This window comes from Carassius gibelio, chromosome A1 (assembly GCF_023724105.1).
Source record: "Carassius gibelio isolate Cgi1373 ecotype wild population from Czech Republic chromosome A1, carGib1.2-hapl.c, whole genome shotgun sequence".
NCBI lineage: Eukaryota > Metazoa > Chordata > Actinopteri > Cypriniformes > Cyprinidae > Carassius > Carassius gibelio.
In genome coordinates this window covers 35,116,417-35,130,099 of record NC_068371.1, presented here as the reverse complement: position 1 = coordinate 35,130,099, position 13,683 = coordinate 35,116,417, and the positions used below count along the sequence as shown (strand labels likewise).

The window sequence follows — 13,683 nt, the reverse complement described above, 5'->3', positions numbered from 1 at the left end:
AGTCACTCTTCTCTTCCTTCTCTACTAATGTCTCCACTGCTAAAAGCACATACTACGATAACAAAATTAACAATTTGTCTAACTCTTGCATGCTTTTTAAAACATTTTTCTCACTCCTTTGTCCTTCTCCTCCCCCTCCTGCATCAACTCTAATAGCTGACAACTTTGTCACATTTTTCATTAATAAAATTTAAAACGTCAGTACACAATTTTCCACACCACAATCCGTCAAGCACATCTCACCAGCAAACATACATTCATTTACATCCTACTCTTCACTCTGTGAGGCAGAAGTCTCCAAACTCATCCTTTCTAATCATCCTACTCCACTTGATCTTATTCCATCTCATCTCCTTCAAGCCATTTCTCCTGCAGCTGTACCTGCACTCACTCAAATCATTAACATATCCCTCCACACTGGTGTTTTTCCCCCAACATTTAGACAGGCTCTTATAACTCCACTACTTAACAAACCCACTCTCAACCCATCTCTTTTAGAGAGCTACAGACCAGTTTCCCTTCTTCCTTTCATTGCAAAAACAATTGAACAAGCTGAGTTCAACCAAGTCTCTGCCATTCTCACACAGAGCAACCTCCTTGACAGCAACCAATCTGGCTTCAGAAGTGGACATTCAACTGAGACGGCCTTGCTCTCAGTTGTTGAAGCTCTAAGACTAGCAAGAGCGGAATCCAAATCTTCAGTACTTATCCTGTTTGATCTGTCTGCTGCTTTTGACACAGTTAACCACCAGATCCTCCTGTCAACCCTACTGGCAAAGGGCATCTCAGGAACCGCACTCCAGTGGTTTGAGTCTTACCTATCAGATAGGTCCTTTAAAGTATCCTGGAGAGGTGAGGTGTCTAAGTTGCAACATCTAACTACTGGGGTGCCTCAGGGCTCAGTTCTTGGACCACTTCTCTTCTCTGTCTACATGGCATCATTAGGGTTCTGTCATTCAGAAACATGGCTTTTCATACCACTGCTATGCTGATGACACTCAACTTTACCTCTCATTCCATCCTGATGATTCGACTGTAGCTGCTCGCATCTCAGATTGTCTAAAAGGCATTTCTTGCTGGATGATGCACCATCACCTTTAACTCAACCTTGCCAAGACAGAACTGCTTGTGTTTCCATCAAACCCATCGTTTCATCACAATTTCACCATCCAGTTAGGCACATCAACCATAACTCCTTCAAAAATAGCCAGCAACCTTGGAGCTATGATTGATGATCAGCTGACTTTCTCAGACAACATTGCTAAAACTGTCCGGTCCTGCAGATTTGCTTTATTCAACATCAAGAAGATCAAGCCCTTTCTTTCGGAACATGCTGCACATCTCCTTGCTGAAGCTCTTGTTCTGTCCAGGCTGGACTATTGCAATGCTGTCTTGGCAGGTCTTCCAGCCAGTTCTATCAAACATTTACAATTAATCCAGAACGTGACAGCGAGATTGATTTTTAATGAGCCAAAAAGAATACACGTCACACCTCTGTTTATCAGTTTACACTGGCTACCAATAGCTGCTCGCATATAAATTCAAAACATTGGTGTTTGCATACAAAACTACCACTGGCTCTGCACCCCTTTACCTAAATTCATTACATCAGACTTATGTGCCATCCCAAAGAAGCACAAAGTCACTTTTATGGACTTTTAGATTAAATGTTTCCTCCTGGTGGAATGACCGGATCTATTCTTTTTCTATTCTATCTGTTTTCTTTTTATTTATTGTATTATCTAAAAGCCCTTGCTACGTGTACTGTGTTTATGCTAACTGAGACTTGTTATAGCACTTGTATATCATTGCTCTTTTGTTGATTTTGATTGCTTCCATTGTCCTCATTTGGAAGTTACTTTGGATAAAGGCGTCTGCTAAATGACTAAATGTAAATGTAATGTGTCCTTGCTGAATGAAAGTATTTATTTCTTTAGAAAAAAACCTTGCTGACCCCATACTTCTGAATAGAAGTTTACCTACAGAGGCATCACTTGCGTATTCACAGTGTAAATGCGGTTAACTTGGTGTTCTGGGAAGATGCTGGATGAGACAAGACACATCAATATCACATAGTTCAATTTAATTACAAATTATTTTTTTCATCTCATGTGTGTGCTGTCTGTTTTTGAATTTTAGGGTATTGTACTGTTAGGTTAGCAAAATTCATACTCAAACTCTAGTGGCAGCAAGGCCTATTTTAGAAAAGAGCCCTTCTGTCAAAATATGTTTATGCACCGTTTACTAATTTCAATGGTGTGTGTTTGTGTATGCTTTTAGGACAAGAAGATGTTGCAGACAGCTCAGCAGATGCTACAGGACAGCAAGACAAAGATTGACATCATCCGCATGCAGATTCGGAAAGCAGTGCAGGCCTACGAACACAATGATGATACACAGGGTATGGCTGTATGTGTGTGTGTGTGTGTGTGTGTTTGTGTGTGTGTTTGTGTGTGTGTGTGTGCTACTGCGTTGTTGCTTTTAGAGTCTGATTTTTTTTTACATGAGCAGAAAACTAAACAGATCAATAACCACCTGAATCCCAGAAGACGAGTGGTGTGTGTTTTCAGAGTGTGTTTGGTTGAGTGGACGGTGTTTATGCAATCTGGAAGCATACACTCACACACATAAGCAGAGAGCACAGGTCATGCAGATCAAAAGAGGTGTGTGTTATGACCTCATGTGACTTGGAGTGAATCAAACACACATAGACGCAAACACAGGGTCAGGAAACGGATGAAGGTCAGTTCCCACTCTTTCCTTCGCTTCACACACACACCTCTTGATTAACAGTTTACAGCAAGAAGATGTAATATAAAAACACTTAGATGTTTAAATATATATAAATAAAAGCATTTAATTGGTTTATTTTCATATAAAGTAAATGTATTCCAGTAACTATTAAATAAATAGCTTTCAGTCCTAAACTTGTAAATTAATTTTTTTTAACACTATGTACTAAATACCATATTAAAATTCATCTCAGGAATAAAATAGTTATTTTACATTATATGTGTTTTTGATCACATACATGCATCATCCTTGATTATATATTGCAAAATATAATTAAAAATGATAAACAGCTTGCATACACCTAATCTTTACATGCTTTTGCAGTAATTATAGCTGATTATAGCATAATTCAGTCAGAACAGAGACTGTATCATATGAAATAACAATATTACAGACTCACAGCAGCATTAGTTAACACACATTCTTTAATACTCCTGTATAAACACACACACACACACACACACACACAAACACACACACACACCTTCAATGTGTACGAGAGTCTGTTTCCGAAATTGTCACTGCATTCAGCTTCATGCCTTATTAGGACACAAACACCTCTGCAGTCAAACCTTCAATACTGTCTCATTATCCCTCTTTATAAATCCACTCATTCAAGTGATATATTCCCTCAAACTCCTCATTTTTTTTGCCCTGAAGTCATTTGAAGAAGTTCATGGGGAAAGTATCGTGATACATCAATAAATAATTTTAGTAACACTGACACTAGCTCACACACAAGCACACACTTTTCTAATCTCAACTATATAAAAAATATATGGAAATCTGGAAATAGTAAACAGCCTGTAGTCTCAATAATGCTAGACACTGAGAGAGAGTTTTTAAACACTCACAGTATTCCATGCACTCAGGATCTTTTCATTGATTGACTGGATTGCTTTGAACTGCTTATATTTCAAACAGAACCAAACAGATGAAATATATGTTTATGTAAAACCCGGAACAGCATGTCAATGTTTTTGATGGTGTGACACAATAATATAACACCACATCATCTATATCTTTCAGTTTATTATGCTTAATAATTCTCTTATTTCTAAAAGTCCGAAGCTGGCATCATGTTAGTCCTCGGCTGATCTACAATCATCTCTCCTAGTTTGCATAAGTGTAGTAATTAATATATGGAAACTCACAAGTCCTGATCTAAAATTATTCTTCATCCTCTTTAAAGTCTGACAGATGCACACAACCTCATGTACCTTTTATTGTATCTTAGACTTGATGTCTGTATGGGTTCACATTCAGTTCAGTTTCATTATGATTAATGGGTAGTTGACATTTCATGCATTGCTGGCAGCAGCCTGCAGTGTGACATACTTGCCTTCATCTAAAACCATTTTAAATAGCATTATCAGTATACTTTCAGTTTTTGCACCTTATATATAAATGTTCTCTTATTCAGAAGAGGTGGTGTGGTTTGCAGTTTGAATTCTGTATTGTGTGGATTAATTTTGAAATGATATTCTTCTTCCTTGCGGTTTCATTACAAGGGCTGAAATGGCTCTGACCCATTCAGGCTAATAGCTTGTATAGTTCACTGTGGGAGTGTTATTGATAGCCTAATAAGTCTGTTTGTGTGTGTCTCTCCAGGAAAGCCTGACCCATGTGGTTTGGAGCTACGGATTGAGGAGCTCAGACACCATTACCGCGTAGAGCACGCCGTCGCTGAGGGAGCAAAAAATGTCCTTAGACTTCTTGGAGCCAGTAAAGTACAGGACAAGAAGGCCATGTCAGAGGTATTATATTCTATTATATATTAGGGATTTTCCAGACCTTTTCCAGACTACTCGTTATCCGAACAATAACTGTTAACTGATAAGATGATAAGGCGAACCTGAGTTTAACAAGATCAATTTTACACAGAACTCCGTGCAATCCAGTAATGTCAAAATAATGATCTTTGTTCCCAGACAACAGTCATTACACAGTTAAAAATTAATTAAATTAAAATTAATACTCAGGGCTACACTTGCTCAGTGAAATATGTTTAGGCGTGTGGTTGCAGGTGTCGATACGCACCCTTGAGTTAACAAATATATATAAAATATATTTCATATATAAAATATATTTTAACCTTGCATCAAACATGAAAACATAAATAGAAATATACTGATTGTATTAATCAGTCAAAATTCTTACATTTGGTTGATGGCTAAGCAGTCAATACACACACACACACACACACAAAATAGTTTCAAATACTATATACAGTTCTTCTGAATGTTTATTTATCAAAGTATCCTGAAAAAATGTGTCACCGTCACCGTGTCTACAAAAATAATAAATGGCTGATTTTACTATTGATAATTATAAGCAATATTTCTTGAGCAAATCAGCATATAAGCATGAATTCCAAAGGAGTAAATTTTTTAATACATCTTAATTAAATAAACACTGCTTTTTCCAGTTAAGTCATTAATTAAGTCTAATTCAGCAAGTCATTAAGTTATATTTATTATTATCGTAGTATTAACGTAGTATTTGACGTTTTGATGTCCCTGCACTCTTTTAATACGTCATTCCCCATGTCTTCTTCTCTCGGCTTCTACAGGCTCAGTGTCGTCTGAGCGAGTCGTCTCAGAGGTTGGATCTGCTGAGAGATTCATTAGATCGGCGGTTAGCAGAACTTCCTGAGGATCATCCCAAAGCATCTGTTATCAAAGAGGAGCTGGTGTTAGCCTCCTCACCAGCGTTCAGTTCTCGACACGGCGCCCCCTACCTGCACAACCAGTACAGCACCCTCTCCAAACCCTCTCCCCTCACTGGTATTCAAAAACATCATTCACATCTGTAAACTGATGTTTACTTGATTTCAATTAGTCAAAGTCATCAGATACTGGCTTCTAAAATTAGAGTTTTGTGTGTGTGTGTGTGTGTGTGTGTGTGTGTATATGTGTGTGTGCAGGCACTCTTCAGGTCACATTGCTGGGCTGTATGGGTGTGATGGAGGTGGTTCCCGGACGTTCCCGTGGCAGCCAGGTTTTGCTGCCGTGTTACAGTCCGGGAGAAGGGCGGTCCTTTATGCGAAGTGGAAAAGGCTTGTATAGTCGCAGCGGCAGTGTTAGCGGAAAAACACCCCCCAAAACAGACGAACTCTCCTGTGAGTGTGTGTGTGTGTGTGGAGGATGTTACATTCATAGTGTGATTAGTCCATGATGATGTGTGAGTTTTGATTTTACTAGTTCTGTTGTGTCGGTCATGTGCGACGACAGCTTCGCATTGAACAGAACAGGATGTAGTGCATCTGAGCTAATAACACATGGGTGTTGCATTATCATGCTGACGAGTGATTGGTTGATGTATTCAACAAACTTACTGAGCTTTTACTCACAAAAATCATTCAGAAAGTGTATGAGAAATCAGGAAATATTGACCTTGATTTTAGGGATGCACGATAATATCGGCACAACATCGGTATCGGCCGATAAAAGCTTAAAATGACCATTATCGGTATCGGCCGATATGAATATTTCTGCCGATGAGCCAAACCGATATTCTCCAAGTGAAATAATTGACCTGTTTTTCAGATGTGAATGTCTGTCTACATTTGTAAAATAATAAATTTATGGTAGAATCAGTACAGAAGAGATACATGGATTTCTCTTCAGTAAAATTAAAGTTTAAATATATCAGTATATATTTGTAAATATATCAGTATATATTTGTATATATATCGATATCGGTATCGGCATCGGCCAAAATTATTTAGAAAATATCGGCATATCGAATATCGGCCAAAATCCAATATCGTGCATCCCTACTTGATTTGATCTCAATTAAAAGATAATTTGTATTCATGTCTGTTGTGCAGCGGAGGTGAGCGCAGTACTGAAGCTGGATAACACAGTCGTGGGTCAGACGGCATGGAAGACAGTTGGAGAACAGGGCTGGGATCAGACCTTCACCATAGAGCTGGAGAGAGTGAGTTCAGTTCTGTTTTAAAGGGATAGTGTGGTGTATTTTGCCGGTTCTCCAAAGGATCAAACTCAGTCAGGGATTTTTCTCTCAGAAGAAAAGACTTTATTTTAAGCAAAACAAAGCCGAGAGCTCGTTGCAAGGAGATCTCCCGAAATGCTAGGTTGCATCTCATTATATACCCTATACAGGGCGTTTCCAAATAGTCAAACTTTTCCTTATGCTTGCAATTTTGATCCCTCCCTAGGGAGGAGGGCCCCTACTTGTTTTTGTATAACGAAAGGCCGTTTCTGGCCATATGTTTTTCCTCAGTTTTGTACATTCCAGGGTGTAGGCAACTTTCTCTCCATTACCTATAGGATTATAATGGAAAAACAACTAGCAACAAAAATGGCTTGATTCACATTGATTATTCTTGATTGGTTAAAATCTTACTAATAAAAATCTTCCACATATTCTCCCCTTTGAGACTTAATAAGTCTCACATTTGATTATTTTTATCCAGAGTGCTACTCCATAATCCAGTCATATTATTTACACTACCTAGTGACTAAATAAGTCACATTGTATTATCACCAGTGACTAGATTATGAAATTCCACTCTGAGGGATTACTGGACCAAACATCTCTCTCCTAATTTGACATGGAGTGAGTAAAAGATCCAGTCTCCCTAACCCTTCTTTAATAGTAAACATTGTTAAAAGCATGAATGTGCAAATGGTTCAGCATTTACCTGGTTATCACAGTTTTGTATAAAAGGCATAAAAATACATACAGATACAAATACAAATCCCATCACACATTGAATATCACAAGATTATAAGAGTTGATCTTCAGCTAAGATACCTTATGTATCAATTTCCCATTATTTTGACATCTTTGAATTTAATTTGCTTAACTGTGGCTTTGACTAGTGACCTCAATATAGGAAGTATACAGTAAAATAGTAAATCTCCTGTCATTAATGCCATACCTAAAAACTTTCCCTATTTAGTTATAAACTATGCTCCACATGCTCTTAACTGTAAATCAAACCAGTCTTACATTTTATTATCTTTTCCAACATTTTCTTTATCTACCATTCTTAGCCTTTTCAATTTGATCAGTTCTTCATTAAATGCTCCCTTCTATAAATACAGCATTTTCCCCAAACATAACACATACTTTTCCTTCTTCAATTCACAAATCTTGAGCTTTTCTATTTTGCTCCTTTCATTCTATTTGTTGCTCTATTTTCCCTTCAAATCTTCCTACATCCATATTTCCCTTCTCATAACCTTCAAATTCTTCATCTACCATTACTTAAAATTCTCTTTCCACCTTTTCTTTTCCATTTGTTGGCTCATATCTGCACCCAAGTATTTTGATCTCAGTAGCAGTCCCATCACTCTCTCATTCCATCTTCACCAGGGAGACTCTTTGCGAGTCGTAGCAATGGTCTTTCCCTCGTTGGCAAGGGTGGGTCGTTACTAGCACGCCCTTCATCCCTCACTTCATGCTGTGTGGAGTTGTTGAAGCTGGTTGGATTATTTTAAGGTTAGAGATGTGAACTCAGGTGTCACTCTGTAACCGTTTTGCTGATTAATGCAAGGCTCTCTTGAGATCATTACTGCACCCTCACTGGTTCCCTTTGATGGAGCGAAGCATTCCTTGGCCTTACTGGAACTGCTGTCACCTAAACTTAAGAATTTTTTGTTAGTGTTATCAAGCATGCTAATTTGTTCCTCTTGCTAGTCGTCCTTCTTGGTGTGACCTGTGGAAATGTAATGTGGGTTGAGGGCTGTCTTGGCCCCTTTTTGAGTTTTCACAATTTCAGTGCTGTCTTTACTATTTTTTAATTCCTTTCAATTTTATTCTCAACAATTTGCTTATTTAGTTATCTCTTTGTTTTGTAAACTGAGTTCCACTGTATTAATGGATAATTTATCTAGGCTTATGTTGCTCAGTAGCATAGGTCTTTTGCCCTGGAAAACACTCAACCCACTGTATTTATTTTAACAGTCAGAAAGATAATATTTCATCCTTTTGACACAATCAGCTCCATCATGATATGCTGAAAAGGAAGTTAGATGTGGGGTGGACAGAGCAAGCTTGCTTTGCTCTGCCTTCCCATGTTATACGCTGCGCATGTGTGGCACTGTTTTTATTTCTGCCACAACAAAGACCTTGGTACTGACCAGGAAACTTAACCAAATACATCCATGGTCATTATTTTACTGGGCATAAATTTGCCCTGTGGACCCACATTCAAATTTGTATACAGCTGTTTGGGCAAATTGATTGAATTGCCTCAGTGTCTCGTCAGACATTCTCTTTCATGCCATACAACACCATCATTCATACTTTTTCACACACTTTCACTCCCCCTTTTTTTTTTTTTTTGCCAAAAACTTTTCTTTTCTTTCTTTCCTCCCTTTTTTCAAAATCTCATAGATGAATTTGTTTAGAATATTAGGCCTAGGCATTGGGCATTTGAGAGAGCCAATTATCATTTCTCAAATGTCATGTGTTTGTCTAATTTAAAGTTTAGTCAAATACTTTTTTGTTATTGCTCATGAGCGACTCTGAGAAGAGGATTGGAGATCTCTGTAAATCTTGGATCCATGGCCATTAACATTTCCATCTGGTTATCCCCAGTGATGACAGTATATGTGATTACATGATTTTGGATCTCTGGAATAATTTTTTATTCAATATTATTTTATTCAGTTTTACCTTAGAAAATTACCTTTAAACAAAATGGAGTGACCAATATTTCTATTTTTCTCAACCATATATATTTTTCCTATTGTTCATCAAGATACCCTTTTTTATTTATTTATTTATTCTCTTCTTTCCCAATGCGCTCAGCATTGTTGTCAAGTATTTAGTTGTGCATTTTCCCCTAGTTGTTTAATGAAACTGTCTTACTATGCCAAATCCAGCTCCATGTTTATCTCATTGGTGAGTTAAGTACTCACTTCTGTCTGTCAAAGTTATTATTTTTTCTTTAAGACATGAGGCTGGACTGGTACCTATTGAAAAGCAGATTGAGAGAGTTAGTTAAAACACAGAATTTAAAGAAATGCTGTGAGACCAGTGACTAATCAAGCTTAAAACATAATAAATAAAATAATTAAATAAAATAATTAACATTTGAAGCAGTCTCTATAGTGTTCATTGAATATGCAGCACCTGTGCACTGAAGGGATGGAAGTCCTTCTGGTGACATCATCAGCCTGGGCTGTTGTATTGGGTCGTCAGTCTGTGATGGCACTCAAAGACCTGATGTTGTGGCGTCTCCGTTGTTTCTCTGCTTCTTCTCAGTCTGGCTTCTGGTTGCTTTCTGCCAGAGTTTTGCATTTCATAATGTTCTTTTCACCCTCAGGAAAAGTCTCAAGTGAAAGATTCACCTTTTCCTGCTTTAATTCAGTCTTCTCCTTGCTGAAGTGTGTTCTTCTCTTTCAGGAGGGGAGGGGAACATCCATCAGCCCCTCCCTCTTCTTCTCTCTGCAGCTGTGTTTGCTGCTTTGCCATTCCTCGACAGACTCCATTTCATTGCTTTCCTTTGTCAAGGCACTGTTCCAGAAGTCATCTGAAAGTTTAACACTCAGAGATTGCATTAATCAAATGTACCTATGTAACTTCTGACCAAATTGTTTCTGAGCAATCAGCTCTTTTTCTAATTTTCACTTTTCAACCTCTTCTTTCAGTGGTCCCTTAATAAAAACTAAATCCTCTGGTTGAAAACAGCAGTTCTCTTATTCTTTGTTAGTTAAGCAAGTTCTTCATTGCAGGAAAATAGCAAGCATTTTTTCTTCTTTGCAAAATGCAGAAATCTGCTACCTTTATTATCTAAATATACTGCAATAAATTAAAATAAACCTTCCTTTTATATCAGCATGACATGCATATGGTAAAATAAAGACTTCAATCATCATTTTTCTTCTAAATTTGCATACATGATTCAGAATAATCTAGTATTTGTGAATTAATGTTTCCTAACCAACATATTTTTGTAAATAAAATAATTAAATCTAATTCTTTAAGCAACTAATTCCCTTCCTATTATAAAATACCTATAGCTTTTGAATCCAAATGTCTATTAACTTGGTCACCCAATCTTGCTTTCATTCCACATTGCACAAGTTATTTCTTTTATTTTTGACATTTACACAAGCCCAATCTCTGAAACTCTGTAATGGATTAACTTTCATACTGTGTCCCAGGGATAACAAGATACAAATTTTAGATGTATTCACATATTAGATTTAAAGTTTTAAGCACGTGCATCTTTTAAATTAATCTATTCAGACAAATTATTAAATAATAAATGCATATCTTATTAATTTATTTATTATTATTTCTATATTCCACCATTTCTGCCATCCCTATATTAGTCCATTTCTTGGAACATTTGTATTTATTTTTCTCTAAAACAACCTTCATACAGTTGACTTTATTGTTTTAGGGCTCCTGCATCCCTTTCTCAACACCAGCCACCCCCGTCTAGGTAACCTAATCACTCCCAAGTGATGGTCCAGGAGGGGAGAGCACCTCTTGCTCCACCCATGTAATACAACTTTACTGTGGAAACGTCCTCCTTTGTTCTCACTCCCACTAAATTTTCTCCCCTTTGCCCCAGACATCCTAAATGCAAAAATCTATTATAGATCTTGGTTCAAACTTTATTGATGCTATTTTCCTAACCTCATTCACACTTTCTGCACTCTTTATTGAGCCAGAGTACTTATTCTTGCATACTTTTTCCCTTCATTTAAGGGATAATCAGTCATTAATTGTCCTTTTATTATCAAGGCTCATCATACATTCATCCCTCTCAAGTGGATACTAGCTGCGTCCAACTCCACCCAGCCAACCTGAAGTGACGGTCCAAGAATGGTGCGCAACTTTTACCCACCCAACACAGAATTTATTTGTTCACACATTCATTCGTCCGGACACAAATACATCCACACAACAAAACACAGCTCACCTAGAGCTCCTTAAGGGCCCACCTATTCTGTCCTTCGAGAATTTCACTAATACATTCTCAAAGCGGTATCCGTGGGACTTTTCCTCGCGATTCCTTAATCTGCTTATCCGTTTATCACTGTCCTACCTAGGCCCAGCTATCCGATCAGGGCTGGACTGGGACGAAAAATCAGCCCTGGACTTCATCCAGACCGGCCCACTATTCATGCACGCGTGCGCACACACACACACACTACATGTCTATACATACATTAATCTGCATGCAAAATTATGATTAGAATGTATTACTATCAAAACCAAGAAAAAACTATTAAAATAATTAAAGAAACTGCAAATTATTTTATCAGGCTTTATTTTAAATATCTAAAGGTCTTAATTGATGTGCTTCTTATTATTCTAATAGAAATATTAATGCTTGGGGTACACAATTTCTGCTGTAACTATATTGCATGAGCTGCAACTTTTTTTTATATTAATTTACACAAATTACCTCAGACCTGTTGGCTGCTTATAGGCTATTAAGACCACTGATCTACTGTAAACGTGATTTATAAAGACCATTTATCTACAATAAAATAAAAGAGTAATTAAGACAAAGAACGTTGTGTAGTGGTTTATAATTAATTTTTCTTAACATAATCAAAGGCCTTTAAAAATCCTTGAAGTAGACTGGCTTATATATTCAAATGCAGAGCTCAATGCTAGGGTTCAAAACTGTACTTGCTCTGCCAAAAATAAAAACAAAAATAAAAATAAAATTGCTATTGTTTTCTTTGTAAATAAGCTGCAATCTCATTTCACAATTCCAATTTCAATACCACAATAAACACCAACTATTAAGTTACAAACATTAATGAAGACAAGTGAAGTCAGTAATAAAATCAGAAAAAAAAGATCATAAATAGCACCGTTTTCAGGTACAGATATTGCATAATTAAATGTAAAACACTTCACTTAACACATACACACACACACACACACACACACACATATATATATATATATATACACACACATGCACATTTCTCTTTGTCTTTTGTTCACATTAATGACACAGACCGACAGTAGGTATAAGGCTTCTCCCTGGCACTTTAAGAGATTTTTTTCTCAATTGATTACAAATTGAAAAAATATATCTCACATAAATGCTGTAAACATACAGATACATAGAGCATCAGCTGGTATTATTAAAGGTTAAAAATAACTAGTTAAAATATAATGCAGTTTTCATTATAATAATTATTTAATGACAGGTGAAAATATAATAAATATGTACCATAGTGCACATATTTAGCGAAATACTCCTTTCTTATTGCTATTTTTCTCAACTTGCCTGCTTTGGTCTTTAAATGGCTTTCTTGAGGTAAATGTAACGTTCTGTGACATAATTGTTCTCCTGCTGTTTTGACTGATGACTGATTGATCGATATTATTTATGAGGCATACATTTCGGTAAGTTGTACTGTCTCTTTAAACAGAAAGTAACATATCATCGGAAAGCGATCTGTCACGTCACATTTTCTAACGCCAAAACAGTATTGTCTAAATTTTGTAATAAATACTGAACTGGACAGTAATGGACAGAACATGAGAGCTGATAATTTTAAATGTAATTTATATGGATCAGTGAGTGGTGGCGTATTACAGCATGACTATCCTAACTTTTTGAAACAAAACAATGCAGTAGCCTACGTGTATCATTACACTTCTGTCTCACCTCAGCAGTCAAGTCCCTCCCTGCTGATATCTTCACTTAAGTCTTTTGCCTTCCAGCAAATAATTTATTTATCTTGACACATTTGGTGGCATCTGCCTCAAGTCCTTTTCGTTTTCTCTCTCTCAACCTTCTGCCCCTCCTTTACGCTTAGATATTTTATTATTTAACATATTGAATTTTGTTGCAGTTGTAACGCGACCGCTTTTCAAGGCTAGAACTTGATTCTGATTGGCCAATGAGCAGTGAACAAGTGACATCACGTC

General features: G+C 36.9%; 1 protein-coding gene across 3 annotated transcripts in view; it reads left to right on the top strand.

Moving 5' to 3' along the window:
• LOC128018807 (serine/threonine-protein kinase N1) overlaps window positions 1-13,683 on the top strand; it is a 44,975-nt gene that overhangs the window by 23,107 nt on the left and 8,185 nt on the right. For all 3 annotated transcript variants that reach the window (XM_052604597.1, XM_052604591.1, XM_052604582.1), the window contains exons 4-8: window positions 2,281-2,401; window positions 4,405-4,550; window positions 5,366-5,579; window positions 5,720-5,914; window positions 6,626-6,735. In XM_052604597.1, the coding sequence (XP_052460557.1) occupies window positions 2,281-2,401; window positions 4,405-4,550; window positions 5,366-5,579; window positions 5,720-5,914; window positions 6,626-6,735 (786 nt within the window). The remainder of the gene's footprint in view (window positions 1-2,280; window positions 2,402-4,404; window positions 4,551-5,365; window positions 5,580-5,719; window positions 5,915-6,625; window positions 6,736-13,683) is intronic.